We start from the raw sequence: 14,214 nt of genomic DNA, 5'->3' as shown, positions 1-14,214 counted from the left end.
ACTATGCAGGTAAAAGCTGCACTCCCTAAAGCCAAACACACAGCATTCATGAGAATGGCCAACATCCCAGGCTGTGTTTTACATGAACTTCAGAACAAACTGGCTCCCCACCTAAGCTTCATGTTCAATCATAGCCCCACGTCAGGCTTTGTGCCCACTGAATGGCGCACAGCAACAGTTATCCCACTCCACAAAGGGGGAGCCACAACTGATCCCAGGAACTATCTCCCTATTAGCCTGAGGAGCCTGGTCTGCAAGGCCATGGAACATATCATGGAACTCATAAACAAAGACATTGGTAACCTCCAAACTCTAGACCCAACCCAGTTCGAGTTTGTGAAAGGCAGATCATGCCTCCTGAACCTGATCGACTTCCTTGAGGCAGTCACCAAAGCTGTAGATGAGGGTAAGGTGGTTCACACAGCCTATCTTGACCTCACCAAGGCTTTCGACAACATCTCCCATTCTGAAATTATAGCTAAACTCACTAAACTAGGTATAAATCCCTATGTCAAGATGGGCTGCCAGCTGGCTCACTGACAGAACCCACACTGTAAAAGTTGCAGACTCCAAATCTGACTTCAAACCGGTGACAAGTGGAGTACCACAGGGTTCCGTCCTGGGACCTCTCCTGTTTGGTATCTACTTCTCTGAATTACAGGCTAACAGAAAAGACCTCTGGCTAATGAAGTTCTCAGATGACTGCAAACTAGGAGCCATAGTCGAGTCCCCAAATGATGTGGACATCCTACAGAAGGGTCTCACTGAGACAGATGCCTGGTGTCAGAGCCATGGCCTCAAGCTCAATACCAAAAAGTGCACGGTCATCCCCTTTGGTAAAAACTCTGTACCCATAAACTACCACATAGGCAGCAGTCTACTTAACACCAAATGTGTGATAAGAGACCTTGGGACCCAGGTGGACAGTAGTCTCTCCTTTGGTAATCACATCGCCACAGTAGTCAGGAAGTCCTTCTATGTGGCACACCTCATCACAAAAGGGTTCTCATTCAGGAAGAAAGAGGTCATTGTTCCCCTCTACTCGACACTCAGACTCATTATAGAGTACAACGCCTCTTTTGGAATGTACCTCACAAGACATCTGGAGCAGCTGGAAAGGCCACAGAAGTACTTCACAAAGAGGATTACTAGCCTCAAACAGATGCCCTATACTGACCATCTCAAAAAATTCCAGCTTTACTTCATTGCATATCGCCTACTCCGGGGTGATCTCTGCCTAACACATAAAGCTATGTCAAACCCAGAGCTGTTGGACATGCTACACCTAAAGAAATCCCACTCTCTAGGGACCCAAACCTTGTCACCACAATAAACAGGACATGCTGGAGGGATAGATTCCTGTCCCAGAGACTTACCATACTCTGGAACAAGCTACCTATGTCTATGTCAAGCAAAGTTCCTCATTAGCACTCTTCAAGAAGAAAAATCTTGATTAGTTGATGGGGAAATAGGAAATACACCCCGCGGATAACTTCTGTGGCTCTGCTCAACAGTGATGCATGAAAATAACTTTCTTGGGTGGCATAAGCCAGGGAACCTTGTTGGCTAGGCTTACTTAGGCCCTTGGGATGATAGCCTAGTACCTAACCTACCTATGAACACAAGTCTACTTGCCTTCTCTGCTGAGTTTCTGTTTTCATATTGAGAGAGCTAGAAATAAGCTGTTACTTAATGTTCGGCCATCTTGGAAGTCCCTTAGCCTTAGAGCAGTTTCTGAATATTCCAGGGTTAGATGGGGTTTTGGGTTTTATTTTTACTTCAAAGGAAAGTGTTTTGTCATCTGACCTCACCACAGAGGATATTATACTAGGGGGTGTACAGTGCTCACCCAACGTTAGTGAGAACCAGATCCAGTAAATTTGTGCCTCTGGTTGGCATACTGAATCTAATCCAGGGAGTTTGTGTTTATAAAATCCAGGAATCTCTCTGTCTGCATGTTTGGTGTCATATAGGATTCCCAGTTAATAGTGGGGTAATTAAAGTCGCCCATGAATATGGTATTGGGTTTGATGGTGAATGTTTCCAGTAAGCTTAAATACATGTTATGGGTTTCCTGGGTCATAGAGGGAGGACTTGTAGCTTGCGAGGTATTGGTACGGGATTTTGCCTATAATAATTTGAACATGGAGAAGTTCAAGTGCATTGCCCTGTTTAACTAGCCTTGAGGTATATTTATTTTTTATGTAAAACCAAGACATCAGCATCTTTAGTCCCTTCTCTGTGTAGTAGCTGACCTAAATGCGTGGAAGAGATTATACCCTTGCACGGCCGGTGTGCTGTCTACTTTACAGCCTATCTGCTTTAATGAGGCGCTGGACTGGAAATTTTTATTGGAGCAATGTTATCGGTTGGTTATTTGATGAGTTTATTAATACACCATTAATTAATTTATTACGTTGATTGCAAGTATTCCCTAGAAAACTTGTGGATGAGGTGCTGGGAGGAATTGTTTTTATCTGTTCAGCATGTCAGAACTATCATATTTCTCACTTATTTCATACTCTCAGAGCTACACAGAAGGATGACATTCATTTAAACATATAGTTTAACTTTGGCTGACTGCAGCTTATTTTAAGTCGAATCCTATAATGTTCCTTTAAGTGTTTCCACAGTTCATTGATCCAAGAAATTCCTTTTACCTTCAAAGACAGACAGGTGGAGATATTCTTTTTAAATGACCCCCCTAAACTATTAGAAGTAGGACAAACACAAAGAGTATATTATAATTTAATCTTAAAAAAAGCAAAACTGTGAGCCAGATTCATTAATGCCTACACTAAATGTACACAATCTGTATTCAAAAACATCCCTACCACATTGTTTGCTCTTTCTAGTCACTCAAAAATATTACACTAAGTGTACATGCAATCTACACTTTGTGGTAACCTTTATGAATCCCCCATGATATTTAAGGCTGCAAGAGAATCGGTAGGAAAACTAAAATTAGGAGGAAGGTGCGAGTCATGCTGTCTGTTCATTCAAAATGGTGTAGACTCAGTGCACACTTTGTAGAAGTGTTAATGAATCCCACGGTGTATGTCCAAAGCTTTTCATTCCGTACTCTATACACAAAAATCATGTAAACTCTTTACCTTTAAAATCTTGAAACCAATGGATGCCAATATTATAGAATTTGGGTATTATAAACATACAAACCTTGAATTGTTTGATAAAATCTCTAAATGTTCATATAGCAATATCACACTCAAGACATTAATACAGCAAGTAGCTACAAAAAAAAAAATATATATATATATATATATATATATATATATATAAACGAAAGAACCACCTAAATATTAAATAAATAAGTAAAATGTCAAAGTCCAAACATCAGCAGAAAGGCAGGTAAACTAATGAAGCTGTTCAGCTAAAAAAACATGCATTCATTGGAATATGTAGTTGATACATTTTATATCGATACATTTTATATGTCTTTAAATGATGTAATATGATTCTATTGGCTGGTTTGAATTTTATGATGTTCAAAAGGAAGTGATATATTTGTATTTGTGAGGTCTGACGAAGCAATTTTATTTTATTTGTGAAAGCACTTACCTTACTATCTGTTATTCCAATAAATTTAGGTTTTTTAGCTGAACAGCTTCATTAGTTTACCTGCCTTTCTGCTGACGCTTGGACTTTGGAATTTTATATATATGTATATATATATATATATATATATATATATATATATATATATATACGTACATATATATATATATATATATATATATATATATATATATATATTATATATATATATATATATATATGGTTCCACTTGAAAACATCGAAATTCTAAACCATCAAAATTCATATGGTCGAGACCATATCATCGAGTGTTTAGAACATCAATGTTGTCAAGGGGAAGAAAAAGGTAAGTAAAAAGGGAAAAAGCTAGTGTTTCTGCAGGGCAGCAAGGTGCCCTGCGCACTGTGTCTGTGAATCTGCCTCCTCTGTGATGGCACTGCAGACAGGGTATGGGAAATCTCCCGTTTAGCGCTTCTGCATATAGCGCTAAAACGGAGATTTCCCTTTACCCCACTGTAGTGCGATCTCGGAGTTGGTATATTAAAGTTGGGGAGGTGTGGGGGGTGCAGGGGGGGGCAAAGCCTACCAATGCATAAAATAGTTTTTAAGAGTTTTTTCTTTTTTTTAATGTTCCCTTTGAATCTTCGATGGTTTGAAACTCGATGTTCTGGTCTCGATGATCAGAATTTCGATGTTTCAAGCTTTCAATGATTCAAAGTGGAACCATATATATATATATATATATATATATATCAAATATATATATATCTATAAAATATATAGATATATGCCCACCTAGACAAATGTTTATATCTAGCACTTCCAACCATATCTAAATAATATAACGGAAAGTTTAACAGCAAATCATCCTGGTAGTCCCCAAACATAAATAAACTATACAACAAAAGATAAAAAACTCCTTAAGACTATAAAGCACATCAAATGACCCTCAAATCAAGATGTTGAGCAATGGAATTGTCAAATAATTTAAAAAATACCATTAGGAAAACCTAGGTAGCTCGTGAACTTAGGCTAGCATCACAAGAATAGGATAATTACAAATTCTGTGCCAGGAAATGAAGCAATAACATTCCACGTTGCTCAGGACTTATTCAAATTGTCATCACCTACTTAGATTCAGTGGACATTTACCAATATGGTAGCAAACAAATTCAGGGGAAGTTTCACCCCAGAGACAACTATGCAAAGCCCACTTATCTCTGAAGATATTCAGGCTCTTCATCATCAGTAAAGAACATACAATGAAGATGCTTTCCAAGACTGAAACTGCTTCTTCCACGGGACATGATAATATTGGGTTCCTATCACGTAGTCAAACTTTTACAAGTTCGATCCTCATATGGTCGAGACTATAAGTTCGAATTTGTAAAAGTTTGAGCATTTGAATGGAAATCTCCTTCAGCAGAGGTTTCCATTTTGTACAATGGGATGCGATCTTGATGTTGGTATCTTTAAGTAGCGGGGGGTGTGGGGGGTGCAGGGCGGCTTGCCCCCTGCTTAAAACAGTTGATTTTGTTTTATCCATAGTTGACGTTTTGTAACTTTGAACATAATGGTTCAAACATTATGTGTTTGAAGTTATAAGACTCTGACTATGTGATATAGACCCGATAATATAACCGTCTGTTTAATAAACACTAATAAACAGGCAAGGCTACTCATTAAATTATGCAACATGCATCGAGCCACTGGCTATGTTCCTGAGGTCTGGTACACAGCAGTTATGGTGCACTTCACAAGGGTAGTCCCACCACTGACCCCAGAAGCTATAGGCCTACTAGTTTGACAAAGTCCTGGACCATATCATAACTGATCTGAATAACTTTGATATTAAAAAATCTTATTAGCCTTGTTCCACAGCAGTCTGGCTCTGTCAAGGGCAGATCCTGTCAAATGAGTTTGAGTAACTTATTTGAAAGGACAGCTCAGGTTGCAACAGTGGACAGACTGTTCACACGGTGTACCTCAAACTGACCAAAGTATTTGATACCATTCCTCAGGCTAGCACAGCAGACAAGCTAAACACACTTCAGCCACTCCTATGTGGTAAGATGAAAAACAAACCTGCTAAAAGATAGAACTCGCACAGTTTGGATAGCAGGGGCTTTCTTAGAGAGCATGAAGGTTACCACAGATGCTCTGCAGGCCTCAGTACTGGGACCACTGTTGTTAGGCTTCTATTTGTCGATCTCCAGATTATGATCCAAGATCTCTGGTTTATAAAGTTTGAGGATGACTGTAAACTGGGTATTGCTCACAAGACCCCTTCTGACACCCAGGCCTTCCAGCATGAGCTTACACTGGTCAACACCTGACGTACAAATAACGGGCTCAAATTAAATGCAAAAAAGTTATGTTTAATAGACACCCCCTCCCCCAGCTTAGATCACAGACAACACAATATTTCAAAATGAGAATATCCTTACAGAATTTGGAACATGGGTTGATAATTCCCTTTTTGATCATCATGTTCTGATAGGCTGAGGAAGTGCTTTTACTTAGTACAGCTGACTGCAAATGGAATATCATGCAGATCTAAAAGGGCCATTGTACCCTTATATTCAGCATTGATTAGGCAAATTATTGGATTCAATGCCCCTTTTGGAATGTATCTTACTAGACATATCAAACAAATGGAAAGACCCCAGAGGATCTTAAGGTGATGTGTGCCATTAGGGACCCAGTATTCCTGGCTACCTTGTATCTCCATTAATCAAACAATCCCGCTAATATAAGGACCAGAAATAAAACACACTGGAGAGATAACTACCATCTCATTAAAGGATCCAACTACAAGAAATGGAAAAATTATGGAAGCAATTCAACACTTCAGAAGACAAGAACCACACTTGTCCTCATAAATAAAGCTTGTAATGTCTTTCAGTTTTATATCACAATACAAACGGCAGGCTCTTTAGAAGTACTACTTTTGTTTTTCAGAGGGATGGCATTATGCATATTATATAGGTTAAAAAGGACACAGACAAGTAAACTGAAAAAACCTGCCAAACGCTTTGCTGGCTCCACGTTAAACCTGGATTTAATTGGGTCCCACGCTGCTAATTAAAAGTTTTATAGCCCAGAAAAACCCGGAATATGTGGAAGAAATAAATGGTAATTTAGAAGCGATACACCTTCTTTATTAAAACTAAATGTATAAATCAATACAGTGCACAAAATATTTCGCAGCTTTTAGTGTATCACTGTCTGACCAGAGCAATAGAGTGACAAACAAATTTAAACAGAAGTGAAAGCACAACATTTTATGGAATGATATGAATCACATTGTTACGAACTTCAGAAGTTTTAAAGTAACATGGGTTGTTTTTAACCCGGATCTGACCCATTATCTTCAGAAGCAACACCACTTCTCTCCTTCTCCTGGTCTTGGGCAACAGGTGTATATATCTTGGTTCTGGCTATTTGGATTTAATCACAAAAGGGAGGATTAAGATGGAATACTCTTCAGAGGAAAGTACAGACTGTCTGATATTGTACTCTTACCCAGATACCTTAGAGCTGCACCAGCAGATGTAAACACAAATAGTGGGTAACAGTACATCAATACAAAGGTGCAGGTATCCAACCAAAAACAAAGGCAACAAAGCCCTGTTCTGCTGCATATGGGCTGTGGTCTTATCTATATTCCAGAAGAGCCAGGTTCAGCTAGAAACCAGAGAAGGAAAATTAATCTGGCAAGGGAAGGGCATGGGGGTTAGTGGCTGATGTCAGCTTTCCCACTAATGCTGCGGGAAGGGTGACAGTGGAGTTCCATCACACTATCACCACCTGGGGAGACCTGGGATTACAGCACTTGTAATTAGAGATCCCGGGAAGTGCAAACATACCAATGGGTATGTACACACTGCACATTTATTGAGATACAGTTGTGCAAATCCACAGCATCCAGAACAGACTTTACACAATCCTTTCTGGCCAGCTGGGGGGATAATGATTGTAAGAATAATACAAACAATGTTCTACCTTCTGTTGAATGAAGCTACGATGCTACCTCTCTATTGTATTAAAGATGCTGTGGGGTGTGGAGCTGGGAGGAACAAACAGGCAACGGGGGAGAGATGGGGCAAAAAAGGTAATGTAAGCAGAAAGTTAAAATAAACAGCAGCACAACTTTACTAAAGTACAACGTTCTATACTTCAAAATGATTCTGCCTGTACTTCTGTTGCTAGTTTGGGGTACTTCCATTTGCTGTCTTGTCTGTTTCCATTTCAAATTATACAACAAAGATCTTTTATTTCTGTATTAGACTTGAATATAAAACATGTGCAACGCCTGTAATAAGATTGTGGTTTGCAAATTCTAGAATTAGTAATAATATAGGGTATTCACTGTGACGTTTCCAAATGTCCAGGTCATTATTAAGCCCCATCCAGTTCAACAGGAGAATTTTCATAGCCTCTGGAAACAGTGAGCTTACAAGGACTTCAGCAGGTGGCAAGTCGGTTATGTGATCTATGTGGCTTCTTTTGAATTCTTCCACTTGTCTACTGATGGACAGATTTGCAGAACAGAACTTGTCACCTAGCCAACCACTAATGGTATATAATAACCAGTTGTTATAAATAAAGTTTCCGGCTTTATCCGCATTGTCCTCTTTTACAGTTAGTTCATAGAGATTATTTAGAAATTCTTTTATCAAGTTAGCCGCACAGTTCACAGACTGAATACCATTTATAACAAGTTCCACCATATCCAATGTCAACAGCACAGCAGATTCTGAAATGCCATGCATCTGTGCGGTTTGAAAATTTAACATTTTGTGCAAAGACTCAATTTTCTGAGAAATCTGGTCTTCAGTCACGTGACCAGTACCAATGGTGCTGGAATCTGTTGTCACACTATCCAGTGCGATACAGTAATTGTGTTCAGCATCGCTGCCTCTGTTGTTACAGTCACTACAAACTTCTAAGTCAACCGACACATCATTTTTATGCAATGCTTTCCCCTTGGCAGTCAAGTCACTGTATGAAGAACTTGTGCTAGGAATATTTCCTGATAATTCTGTTTTCCAGAGATGACACCAATGTTGATGTTCAACCACTTCTTCAGTTTTTGATGCGTCAAGCAGCATATTCATCTCATAAACCTGATTCAAGAGGTCATCATTTATTCTAGCCTTCCAAAGAGCCTGGTTAAAAAAAAAAAAAGATATGATGTATGACCAAACTGTAAATGATTTTTCTAGACAAGAAGAACATGCACTTACCCAAGTACAAAGAAATAAAACGTCTAACATTAAGAAGGTTTTCCACTTGCAGGCAATCACAGGGCCATAATGTGGAGTCGTTCAGCATCAATTTGTGAAACACATTTATGGACTACTTTTGTATTGGTGTACATGTTTGGATTTCATGTTTCATTATAGACAGAGTGTCTCACGAAGCAAGACTGCTGTAAAAGCCAGAGTTCAGACTTCAGAAAGATGTGTAAAGCCATCCTTGTTTCTGAAATGTTCATGGGGCACTGATACACTTAAACCTGTAGTCAATAAGCACGGTCTTATGCCCTTTGTTACGAAGGAGAACAGTATTAACAACCAATAAATACTTAGTAATTGGCCTTTCTTGAAATAATAAAGATCGAATGCAGTTTCTGAAGCTTTTATAACTATACATGATGTGAAGAATCTTTGACTAAAAGACTTATCTCTGCTGTCCAGGCCTTCCATAGTCATACAGAGAAAAGTGAATAGTTAAACACAGGGTACTGTGCAAATTTACCTGTTGAGTTACATAAACTATAGATTTGTTTATAAATTAACCCATTAGGGTTTACTAGAAAATAATGTTAATTTGTGGGTGCTTTAGTTCATTCACTGCAAAACCTGTACATTAAGACTCAAATGGTTATAGTAGTTCTTGCTTAGATTTTTAATTCTTGATGTCTGTTAACAAGTTAATCTGCCTCAGTTTGGGAGTGAGCCAGGACTGTCTAAGCGAGTTGCTTAGAATCAGACAGATTTCAAGCAGAGATGGAGGGAGTCAAGGACTGGAATACAGAATGAAACACATCAGCAGCTCATAACCCTGACCCTCTGTGTTAAGAGCAGCTCAACATGGAATTCACTGTAGGCACAAGGAAGGTTGTAAATGTAGAGCAGATTGAGATCACCCGGGTTATAAAACATATATCAAACCCCAAGAGGAACAAACGCTAAGAGAAAATACAAATAATATTACATGACCACTTACAAAAATAAAACAGCCATATGCTAAATCACAAATGTTGACTTGAGTTGCAAGCACAGTAAATTAACAATTAGAAATACACTTCTGAATAAAAAAGGAATTTCAGTTGCCACTGTAGAAAATTTTCAGTCACTTTGCTCACTTTACCTTTATGTATTTCGTAATAACCATGAAACCTCTGCTGGGTGAAGTTTGGTGGAGTTAAATAGCGGGACATGGTAGTTGTATCAATTGAATGAGGAACTTGTGGGTGGGGGTCAGTGAGTTATTGATGGATGTATGTGTATACTGCTGGGAGTATTGTACTTTTTTTTTTTTTTTTTTTTATTTCCGCTCAAATACTGATTGACCTGGATCAGATTTTTTTTTCTGGTTTCCCAAAGGATGTTAGCAGATTTTGATGGTGAAGTGCTTTGAAACTTCTAACACTCTTTGCAAATTTCTGCAGAGTGATGAATATTTTTTTGATTCTGTTGATTTACATATTTTCAAAGTTTTCCAGGCTTCGTTTCTAAGTTATAACCCTTCCTGTAAAATTCTGTACGATCCCAAATGCTGAGGTGAGGGGGTTGTTCTACAGTTCCAGTTGTATAATTGCTTTTAAATATTCACTTTCAACTTAAAGTTGAAAATAAAATTATTTTTAAACTAAAAGGCGATTTAAAATTATTATTTGAGTTTATTCTCCGTCCTTTTAAAAAAGTATGTTTTCAGACCTCTTACACGCCGAGCAAATGCTTCCTCTGATTATAAACTTTTTTCTTTTACTGATCTAGTAACTAGTTCCACATATTTTAGTAACAGTTTATGTACAGAGTCTTGCTCCTATTTTAAGGATTTCATGCTCTTACATTTAATATTTTAAAGCAACTTACCCAAATTACAGATGGGTATGTGCAACTTTACAATAGCAAACAGCAGGGGCGGCTCGTGGCATCGGACTGCTGGACTGCAGCGCACTCAGCAAAAAAAAAGAAAAATTACCATTTTGTGTACAGTGTGACAGAGAGTGAGACTATTATTTTTTTGGTTTACTTTGTTGGTCTCCGAGTCTGTGACTCGGCAAGTACGCGCATGCGCACTTCAACCGCCTCGGGTTGCGGCGGTTTTAAATAAAGATTTTTTTTTTTTTTTTTTTGCAGCCCGGTGGACTAATTAAGGCATCATTTTGATGCCCAGCAGTCTATGCGGTTCCAAACCGCATAGAATTAAAAGGGGCTCGGACTGCGACGTCCGCAGGCACGTACATGACGTGCTTGCTGGGCTAAATGCTGCTGATTGGTTGTCGCTCTCTTCCCGGGCTTTATGTGCTCGGAAAATAGCGAGAATCAAACAGTAAAGTCAGTTATGGATTGATTCGTGACTGAGTCAGTACTCAGTCACATGGGAAGGATTTACCGAACCTGGATTTATTATTTATCATTTTAATTTGCTATTTGCCAATGGATTTTTATTTATTTATTTTTTTGGGCGGCTCAGAAGAACAAAGGAAGAACTGAAGAAAGAAGTAGTAGAAGAAAGAAGTTAGAAGAAGATGATGAACAGAGTGAAGGTGCAGAAGTATACAGGTAAGTAGGAAGGGTAAGCTAAATGGCAGGGAAGCCGTATATAGATTGTGACTTGACATACACCTTCTATTTTGACATTAAAAAATGGACGGATGGGGATGACCTTGGCATTAAACTCACAAGTATGTATAGGCAATCATTATGGAAATCTTTGCCAACTGTTTTTTTTTGTTTTCCACAAAATATTTATTCGTTGTTAAGTTGTTTTATCATTCTTTCAGCTGTATTTTGTCTGTGCTGCAATTTAGACAGTTCATTACATTTTACAGCAATCCTCTGACCTGTCAAAATAAACAATTCATGGCTCTAAGGGTGTTTTCATTTTAAATTCTTTGCACTGTCTGAAACTTGTAAAAACAAATGATTCATATTATATGCTTTACTAAGTTACTGCCAGCTTCCCCTCTGTTTTGTGTTTAAAACTTTGAAATTACTAAGTGCAATTTAGACAATTTCAAGTATTATAGTGGGTAATTTCCTTCCTGTAACTCTTTAAGATGCCACCTGACCTGTCTTTAATATAATGCCCTCAAGGGTTACACACATTTTGTGCTGGCTGGAGCTGTGGTAGTGGGGAATTTCAACTTTGCCCATGTTACAAAGATATGTGTCTAGAGTATTCCTCCCTGGGCCTCTGCTGAAAATTGTTTTTGTTCGGTCAGAAGTATAATTGACAGGCATTTGAATTTCAGACTTCATATTCTTCAGAAAATACATAGTAAAACAACTTTTTATTCTAGCAATAAATATATAGTAACACAACCTTTTATTATAGCAATTTTTTAAGTTTATAAGATGACTATTTGAAATTTGTCCTTATTTTTCGTACTGTAATACCCTGTTATTGGCTTTGTCCAGGTTTTTTGTGCTAAGGTTGACAGCTATGGCAAGAACTGAATTCACTGAATATGTTTGAGGGCTGTATTCCCTCATTACCAGATTTGTCCAGGTGTTTTGTGCTAAGAGGTTGACAGCTATGGTGAGAACTGAATTCATTAAATGATAGCCATTTAAGTTTCAGTCTTCCTCTCTTTCACAAAGCAGCTGATTTGGCGTAGTGGTATGTTTCTCTTGACTGTTTTGCACGGGGACCTTGGCAGTAAAATTTATGGTGGTAACACAGCATTTTATTCTAGCAGCTTTCCAAGATTATACAAGCAATGTTTAATGTGTCCCTGGTTTTTGCCCTTTGACCCACCCCAATAAATTTGACTTTTTCCAGACTTCTTGTGCTGCGAAGTTGAGATGCAGTTGAGTATTGAGTAGATTTTACAAGGAGCTGAGAGCTGCAGGGGAAGAGAAGTTTAGTGCTGATTATGCTAAGTCAGCTCACATTGCTAATAGCACAACAGGTTGTGTACTTGCTTCTGATGCAGAAGGCTGTGGGTTCTACTGCCACAAGGGGAGGATGCTGCCGTAGTGAGAATGTTCTCCTTGGTGAATATACTAACTATGAGTCTATCAGTTTGCCATCCATTTCCTCTTGCAATATTACTAGCTTATTTTTTTATGTAATATAGGCAATTTATTCCTGAGGGGCAACAGACACTTTATTTTTTGATGAAACCATGAAATATAAAGGTGTTTGCTAGCAGCAACCTCTTCATTAGTTACAGATTTCTTTAATGTGGAATTATTTAGATGACTTTTACTTCTTCAGAGATTGTTCATATTTACTGATAATGGACTGTAGAATTGTGCATATTTACTGATAATGGACTGTAGAATTGTGCATATTTACTGATAATGGTTGACTGTAGAATTGTGCATATTTACTAATAATGGTGGACTGTGGAAGTCTGAGTAGACTTTTATGATAAATGTTCTGAACTGGGCAGTTTTGCCATTATGGGTGCATGTGTTTTGTTTCATTGCTTACTGGAAAAATGTTCAAAACAAATTTAAAACGCCCTCTAACAACTCTACTGTATTGTACAAGGAATATAATTTAGTACAATGAGGAAGGTGTATCAAAGAGCACATGTATGTTTCATGTGCAAGGGGCCTATGATTTGAAAACAGCCCAAAATTAATCTTTATCTGCCACTGGCAAAATGTATTTTCTTTGAATGTGGGTTTCAATGCTGTTTCAATGAATGTGAGTTTCAAGGGCAGAGAAGTTTTAATGCTAAGTTTTCATTGTGAGACTGCATTGCTTTGTTTAGCAGATGACTTAGTGTTTGTGCTGTAAAATACAGAATACAAATTTCAAATGAAGTCCAACTCATCATAGAAGTAAAGCAGTATGCACATTAGTGTTTATGGTAAATGGAGTGAAATAGCCAAGTAATGGTTCATTGGAATGGCTGCAGAGGCTCCATTCAACCATGATTTTGTCAGGGGGGGAAGGGCAGCAAACTCAGACAGGCCCAGCTGAACTATACCTCCCAACTGTCCAGATTTTCAAAGAATGAATAGATTTTTGCTCCTTATTTTTGGTTTGTTCTTCATAAAATTTGTAGTTTTCTGTCAAATAATTTAGGAATTAAGTCACTAAATAATGATACACTGAGTTTCAGACTTCATAACCTTCAGAAAAATGCATGCTAAAGTAAGAACTGTTATTCTATCAACTGTCACAATTTATACAAGAGCAATTTTTAGTACTGTTTATATGTTCCCCCAATATATTTGGCCTTGTTCAGATTTACTGCATTAACAGGTTGAGAGGTACATGGAAATAAATTGCTTTATAGAATTAGGCATAGCCAACCTCTCAACTGTCCCCGATTTTGGCTCAAAATGTTGCTCTTCCCCCTAATAATCCCTCCGCAAAATAGCAATTTTGGAAGAAAACATGGAGGGTTTATACTAAACCTTAAAAAGGGCACAGTATACTCAAATCAAGGGGTGGCGTAAG

The 14,214-nt window shown here is 38.1% G+C and overlaps 1 protein-coding gene across 1 annotated transcript in view; it reads right to left on the bottom strand.

Annotated features, from left to right (window-relative positions):
• Positions 1-6,694: 6,694 nt before the first annotated feature.
• LOC122799682 overlaps positions 6,695-14,214 on the bottom strand; it is a 161,247-nt gene continuing 153,727 nt past the window's right edge. Inside the window, exon 5 of the mRNA XM_044068904.1 lies at positions 6,695-8,726. Within this exon, the coding sequence (XP_043924839.1) occupies positions 7,830-8,726 (897 nt within the window). The 3' untranslated portion in view covers positions 6,695-7,829. The remainder of the gene's footprint in view (positions 8,727-14,214) is intronic.

This window comes from Protopterus annectens, chromosome 4.part0 (assembly GCF_019279795.1).
Source record: "Protopterus annectens isolate FY-2018-M chromosome 4.part0, PAN1.0, whole genome shotgun sequence".
Taxonomy (NCBI): domain Eukaryota; kingdom Metazoa; phylum Chordata; order Ceratodontiformes; family Protopteridae; genus Protopterus; species Protopterus annectens.
Note: the sequence above shows the minus strand (reverse complement) of the source record. Positions and strands in the feature narration are given on the sequence as shown.